The following is a 7,882-nucleotide window of genomic DNA, read 5'->3' as shown; positions in this document are numbered from 1 at the left end:
GAGGGGAGGGGGGGAGGAGGAGAAGCGAGCAGAGTCAGTCTGTGATAAACCAGCAGTACTTTCAAAATTGTTGCCAGCGTAAAAAAAAAAACACATACTCTTGAATTGCTAGGTCCTCCTATGTCCTTTCAAAAGGATTGGCAATTGAAATCCTCAATTCAGCAACATGAATGAGCTGTGAACAGAGAGCAACTAGATGTTAGGATATCTGAGGCTCGTCTATGAGGATATGAGTTCTGTTCTCCAAGCATTCAGATGTTTTACTTCACAAATCCCCTCCTAAAAGAAACAAGATGTTAGGTATTATACCATTGGACTAGAAAAATTGAGCACGCATGTAAAGTCCTTTGTGTGTGTGTACATACACATGTGTGTGGTTGGTTGGTTGTTTTAAGTTAAGACAGGGTCTCATTATGTAGCTTTGGCTGCCCTGGAACTTGCTATGTAGACCAGGCTTATACCACTATGTATGTGACCTGTACTTTCCATGCTGTGTGTTTGTCCCTTGTTTACTGGGTTCTCACAGTATTGGTGGGAGTGAAGATTAGGCCAATACATCTGCCTGTGTTTATGTGATGTTTATTGTAATCCTTCATTCCAGTTTCACCATCATGGATCCTCTGATGAAATTAAATGCTAATTTTGCCTTCAAACTTTTGAGAACACTGGATGACGACACCTCAAAAAATGTACTTTTAGCTCCCCTGAGCATCACTTCTATCCTCGCCATGACCTTATTGGGAGCAAAAGGAACCACTGCAAGGCAGATAAGTCAGGTAATGAGCACCATTTCACAGCAGATAAATAATGTAGGCTGTCAGTTGAGCTGGCCCTCCATACTCCAAATTGCTGTTACAGATGACATAGGGGTGTGACAGACTTGATGGACTGGACCCCTGTTGGAACCCTAGAGGTAACATTCTAATCCACTGGTGGTGACTGTGTATGAGAGGGTTAATTGGGGGCAGAAATACCAAAGGCATGGCCCCAAGGCCTGAAGCCCCTCTGCTGTCTGTTCTACTAGATCTCAACCTCCTACAAATAGGCTCTCCTCATAGTAACTTGATGTTTGTCTCCAAATAGTATCACCCTAGTCTGGAAAACTAGGGATAGAACCTTCAGAGATCTTGTTGAGTTCAGTGATTTATCTGCAGAATCATATCAACTTCAGAGACAGGCAGCCCCATAATAAGATGGGGATAAGTACAATGCACATTCCATGAAGTATTAGTCAGCTAGGGTTATGTAACATATAAAACAGGTTGGGAGGCTTAAATAACAGAGTGCTTTCTGGTAGCTCTGGAGGCTGAGTATTATAAATCCAGTAGGGGAAATCTGGCTTTTTATGACTTGTATGGTATCTTTGTCTCCCATGGATGTCTAGGTCATGATCAACTTTTTTTATAGGAATACAAAATGGGTTTAGCTTACACTAATGACTTCCTTTTAACTTTATTGTACCTTATAAACCTTAGTTCCAAATGCAGTCATATACTGAGGAACTGGGTGTCAGATGTCAATATGCCAATTAGGGGGAATGCATTCAGTACATCAGAGAAAGGACACATTGAAGCCTGTGAACTGTAATAATTCTAATTCACAGCCAAGTGGGTATGTCCAGTTTCCTGTATTCTAACCCTAGAGATATCTTCATTCATCTCTAGTTTTGAAGCAAGTTTTTCTTACCCATGGCTACCTTAAGCCATAAATTTTCTTTTTGGATTAGCTCTTACTAATCCAAAAGATTTTTATAAGACATATGTGTTTGTTTCTTCCTTAGCTGCTTCCCTACTGGAGAGAGTTAGAGGCTAGAGGCTTACATTCAATTTCAACTGTCACTCATTCTCTCTCTTTTATTTCCAAAAATATCACACCTACTGATGGGCAAGTCATATGTTTCCAATGGGAGCACCTGAAGTCATTTATATAGCTTTTCAGCAGGTTTGGAATGTCTAAGGAAGTGTATCTAAGGTCTAGCATCAAGGTATTTACTCTTGGCTGGGTCTTCCTTCAGTTTCAATCAGCTTTATGTGGTGACAGTTACTCCAGGATTTTCCATATAGCTTAGATTTCCTTCCACCAAGGTGGCTGGAAACAAGACCACAAATGTGGAAGCTGTCAGGCCTTTAAAAGTCCAGGCTTGAAAGATGTCACTCTCCTCAATTCTGTTGACAAAATAGTTCTGGACACAGCCTAACCCAAGTTCAGGGAAGAGAGTGCATGGCCTGATGTCAGAAGCCACCTGCACTGGAATGATAGCAGTTTCAGTTGGTATCCATGCTTGAAGCAAAAGCATCATTAGTGAACATGAAGAGCCATCTCTGTTCAGACCAGGCCTGACAGGGTACAGCAAACAACCGAAGAAAGAGAACCTTCAAGATTTTCATCTTTAGTTGAGTTGTTCTTTGAGAGGCAGCAGGGATCTATAAAATTCTGAGGATAAGTTTAGTGTTGACTCATTTCCTATAGCTGGGCCTAGTGAAGTGTTTTTTTAATCTGTTTTTTATTTCAGACAATTTCTCTGGACAAATGCAGCAGTGATGAATGTGGAGATGTCCACCAGGGCTTCCAGTCACTTCTCAATGAAGTGAACAAGAACGATGCTGGTCACATTCTCAAAACTACTAATAGTCTCTTAGTGGAAAAGACATCTCATGTCCGAGCAGTAAGTGTCATGTAGTACTCAAATACATTAAGCTGAGTTATCTTCTAGCTATTGCATAGACTTGTACATACATGCATACATATCTTCAGCACATAGGCATAGATCCACAAGAAATGTACATTTGCTTTACCCACATAAAGACACATTTGAAAAGTAAAAAGAGCTCACTCAAAGAGGAAATAAAAATGTAGCCATGAGATGAGCTGTTTTATAGAAATATTGAGACACTATTCCATATACACTGTAAGCATATTGGAAGTTTCAGACCATTTACACAGTATTGAGTTTTTTTGTTGTAACATGGCAGAATGTGGGTGGTCCTCAATGGCACTGTCATTTCCTACACTATATCAGCAAGTGGCTCATTCGTTAATTTGCCTTGTCCTGCTGGTCATTTTCATTTAAGGCCTTGCTCATGGAAGGCAAATTCTTTACTACTGTGATAAAACACTGAAACACACTCCAGTATGGGCAGTGTTTTTGTGAAGTTCTCATTCCCTGCAACTGAACTCACATGGTGACCATGTGACACATAGCTATTCATATTCCACATGATAAAGTAAAATAAATTAACATGATATACTCAGTTTCATAGTTTCCTTGGTCACTTCCCTTGTGTCTGTGGCTATAGGTGACACTATTTTGAGTGGTGCAAATTTGTATCACTGTTATCATGGAAATCTAGGCTCGAAAGTGAAGGCCATGCACAGCACAGAGGTGTCATAGCTCTTGTGGGGTTAACCTTCACTCTCCCAGTGTCATAGCCTGTTACAGTGACAGCAGTGTGATACTGAATCTGAGGATGCTCCCAGTTATTTCCTTGAGCCTCAGTTACCACCATCTCAAATATTCAGATGTTTGTCATGTCTTAGTTATTCTCATCCCAACCAGCATCTTATCTCATTCATAAACTAAGGTTAAATCCAAAAAGGCTGTATTTTATACTCCTTCTGTATATTTGTTTGCAAATTACATGTGTATATCTTTGTTTTCTATTTCCATGCATTGGGATGGAGGCTGTTGACCATATAATCCTGTTACTCTCTCTCTCTCTCTCTCTCTCAGTCTTTTATAGATTCCTGCCGAAAGTTCTACGGAGCAGAGATAGAAGAGCTGGACTTTCAGGGTGCTACAGAGCAGTCCCGACAGCACATCAACACCTGGGTAGCCAAAAAGACAGAAGGTGACACAGAGTTACTGTTTTGATTGATTTTAGTGATGAGATTTGACTGCAGGGACCTGAGCAGGCTGAGTAGGATCTCCTCTGCCACTGAGCCACACCCCATCCCTCTTAAGCAGTCAGCCTACTTTTTAAAAAATGATACAATTGTTTGTTTGTTTGTTGTAAGTTTGTACATGTCTACATACCTGCAGTCAAGGCGACACACAAGATTTGGTTTTTTCTTTCTACAACTGGGTCCGAGGTATTCTACTCAATTCTTTAGGTTTGGTAGCAATCACCTATACTTGCCCGACCACAGGGCCTCAATGTATACTCAGTCCTGAAACTCACTAAGTAGAATAAGCTGGACTCAGACCCAGAGATTAGCCTATCTCTGCCTCTCAAGTCCTAGGGGTGAAGGTGTATGCTACCATACCTGGCTTTGTAGTCTATTGTTAATGATCATAGTGATAGTTCCTTCACAAAGAATCAAGTGAATCAAATGTAAACAATAATGACCTTTTATTCTCTCAATCAGGACTTCTTTTGACATACCTGTGGACTAAACCAAAGGACTTGAGTATGCTAAGCAGTACTTTGCCTAATATAGAGCAAAGTACTCTAACATTGATCTGCATCTTTAGCTCTAAATCACAAATCAGAACTATTTTTTCTTGTTGCAGGATTTTCCGTGTAGCTCTGGCTATCCTGAAATTCACTCTGTAGACCATGCTGGCACAAACCCACGGATCTTCTTTCTTGTTATTGATGTCAGTGTTGTTGCTTTAAAGACAAGTGAAAGGTCTTATCTATGCTCTTGACCAGAGCAAGAGGTGGCACAATTTGCCTATGATTCCTTGGCACATATCAGCCTACTCTACTTCCTGGCTGGGTCTTGTCTTTGTTACTGTTCTAATGCTGTGAAGAGATACCATGACCAAGGCAACACTCATAAAAGAAAGCATCACACTGGGTGCTTGCTTATAGTTCTAAAAGGGTTAGTTCATGTTCATAATGGCAGGAAGCAGACAGGCATGGTGCTGGAGCAGTAGCTGAGAGCTTTACATCTTGACTAGGAAACAGACAGTGAGAGAGAGAGAAAGTGAACCTGCTGTGGGTTTTTTAAATCTTAATGACCACCCCCAACAATATACCTCCTCCAAAAAGTCTATACCTATAAGACCTTCCAAAACAATTTAACTGAGGACTGAACATGCAAATATATGAGCCTATGGAGTCCAGTCTCATCCAACCAACCACAAGGCTTTAATTACTTTTTTTGTTGTTGTTTCTGTTAATTTCTTCTTTCAGGTAAAATCACAGAGCTGCTGTCTCCAGGTTCAGTGAATTCAAACACTAGGCTGGTCCTTGCGAATGCCTTCTACTTCAAAGGATACTGGGAGAAGCCATTTAACAAAGAGGATACCAGGGAGATGCCTTTCAAAGTCAGCAAGGTAACCACAGTGCAGTAACTAAGGATACTACTGGACAAGAACACCTGTTCACATTGGCTTCTAAAACATAAAGAGGCTCCTCATGTAGCCTGTGCCTCTCATGCTCCTGGGCAGCTTATCATCCAAGATTCTTGCTCAGCCTTTGGGCCTCTCTCTGCCCTTTTTTCTTTCACATGTTGGCAATGATGGCTGCCGGCTATGTGGTATCCGGCCTGGCTCTGCTTCTGTCATGAGCTATGCTGTCAATGGTAGTGGTTAAGGTCAAACCTGGTGTCAGAGCTCTTTAGTGTTCTCTATACCGTCTTTTAGAACTTTGAAGATATGAAAGTGTAAACTCCAGATGTGTATGAGGCTCCTTGTGGCCCTGAATGCAGCCCATTCCTTGTGATTCACTTCAGTAGTGGACATTCTTTTCAGAGTGTCTTCCCACAGGGCAATCTTGTGTCTTCTCCCTCCTTTAAAAGAAACATGTCTCCAGAGACTGCCACAAAACAATATGATGGAAAAATAAACTTTCTCACCAAGTTGGGAAAAACAGCTGAGGGCAGATGACTGGCTGTGTTCCTGCCTTGCAGCTGGGATGCCAGAGTACTGCCAGCATGTACCTCTGTAAAGGCAGAATGCAACTTAGACCTCATGTTTCCCAGGACAAGAAACAGTGGGGGCTGGGACAAATGGTGTAATTTTCAATTTCCTATGTACCAAGATGCTGCTAGGGACCACAGGAATTGAGAATGGTGGTCCTTGGGCCATGTTTGCCCAATGCATCAGGAAGGAAGGAGATGGATGAACCTGGGAAGAGGAGAATCCCATTTGGTTCTGAATGCATGATAAAACAATAGAAGGGCTAGAAGAGAGGCCTTCTCCAGGATATTTAGGCATGACTCCTTAAGACAAAACTTGTCCCCTATTGCAATGGCAATCCTTGATGAGGGAGACAGCCCTTGCTTGTCCAAACTGTTTTATTGTTATGGAGTATATGAATGCATATGTCTTACTCAGGGTGAACCAAGGATTAAATACCTTTTGCAGGATGCCAAGGAAAGGAAGGAAGCTCACTGTCTAAACACTCAGGATACCTCATTATCATGGAGAACTATAGGTTCTATGCTTACTTGACTGGTTGTTATCATCCTCTTAGTGGATGTTGTGGTCTTGTGCTCCATGATAGGAACCTGGTCAGGAAATAATTTGAACTCCTGACATTCTCAATTATGACATATACCAGGGTTTCTGAACCTGGTTCTACCTTACCAGTTCTTCTGTTGGTATAGTTCATTGCCCCACAACTTTTTTTCTTTTTTATAAAGGAGAGTTGTCATTGAAGTGACAGTCTCTTTTACTATTTGTAGTTAAAATTTTACACAGGATAGGGGGTATTAAAATAAAATAACACAAAAGCTAGAGAGGAAGACAAGGGATTTCTTAACTTAATTGTTTAGTGGATTGAAATTGAAGATAAGTTTGTACAGAGCTTTTTGAAGGTATTAAGTTTGGCCACAAACAATATTTGATTTAACTATATAGAAATAACTATTTTTAATATCATGTAAGTTCCCCAAAATTCAATAGCCCTCAGGCTCTGGCAAGAGAGTTAGTTCATCTGTCAATGAAAGGACTCTATGGATCTCAGCATCTACTTGTCTCAAAAGTCTCTAGTCAGATGATTTACCTGGACAAAGGCACCTATGACCCCAGGCAGGTCCAAGGAAATGATGGGACAGTGTCCATTTGACCTTCAGCAAAAATGCTGTCTTTATTTTTATATTTATATTTTAGAGATAGACTCATAGAGTAACCATAACAATGGATCAGAACTGCAGCAGGGAGGGTGTCTGTTCATATGGGGGGGGTGTGTCTGTAATATATATATATATATATATATATATATATATATATATATGCAATATATGTATTATATCAGAAGAAAAGGAGAAAGTAGTGTATGTGTTAAACCTATATAGCTTGATTGGGAGTTCCTCAGTGGTCTATAAATATCGTACTAGAAAAAAGGCAAGGATGTTTAGGGTATTTTAGTCCTGGAAGGAATCCATTAAGTGGGGCATTACCTGTGTTGTATTAAAGAAAGCAGAGGGAGGAATTGGGAGTTTATCTGCCTTAGGTAGAAGAGGAAGAGAATATACCATGTTAGTTATGTATCTGCAAAAGGCAGTAACAACTTGTTTATAAAAAAGAAAGTGGCTTAAATAGATAATATTATTTTATTAATTAAGGTTTTAATAATAGTTATTAACATAGTTGGTTTGACCTGTGGGAAAGAGACTTAATATGATCTTTGAAGCTTAAAAAAAATTTTTTAAACATTGAATTTTTTGAATGATTTGAGGTTAAAAAATGTAAACATTGTTTTAGGTGTTTTTGTTAGAGAGAAAACCAAGCATTTAAATAAAGAAGTATGAGAATTTGGGGATAAGAAGTATGAACACTATTTCAGGTGTTTCTGTAAGGGATAAAACAAGCATTTCAACAAAGAAGCATGAAAATTTTAAGTATAGGTTCAGGTGTGTTGTCTCACAGCTTCCAATCAAACTATATAGATTTAACATATACAACACTTTCCCCTTTTCTTCTGATAATTTC

The 7,882-nt window shown here is 39.9% G+C and overlaps 1 protein-coding gene across 1 annotated transcript in view; it reads left to right on the top strand.

Moving 5' to 3' along the window:
* Window positions 1-569: 569 nt before the first annotated feature.
* Window positions 570-7,882, top strand: part of LOC114617648 (serpin B6-like) — a 10,251-nt gene continuing 2,938 nt past the window's right edge. Inside the window, exons 1-4 of the mRNA XM_028763271.1 lie at window positions 570-776; window positions 2,513-2,665; window positions 3,731-3,848; window positions 5,139-5,281. Coding sequence (XP_028619104.1) covers window positions 576-776; window positions 2,513-2,665; window positions 3,731-3,848; window positions 5,139-5,281 — 615 coding nt within the window. The 5' untranslated portion in view covers window positions 570-575. The remainder of the gene's footprint in view (window positions 777-2,512; window positions 2,666-3,730; window positions 3,849-5,138; window positions 5,282-7,882) is intronic.

This window comes from Grammomys surdaster, unplaced genomic scaffold, assembly GCF_004785775.1.
Source record: "Grammomys surdaster isolate TR1022 unplaced genomic scaffold, NIH_TR_1.0 137, whole genome shotgun sequence".
Lineage (NCBI taxonomy): Eukaryota > Metazoa > Chordata > Mammalia > Rodentia > Muridae > Grammomys > Grammomys surdaster.
This window is presented reverse-complemented; position numbering and strand designations above follow the sequence as displayed.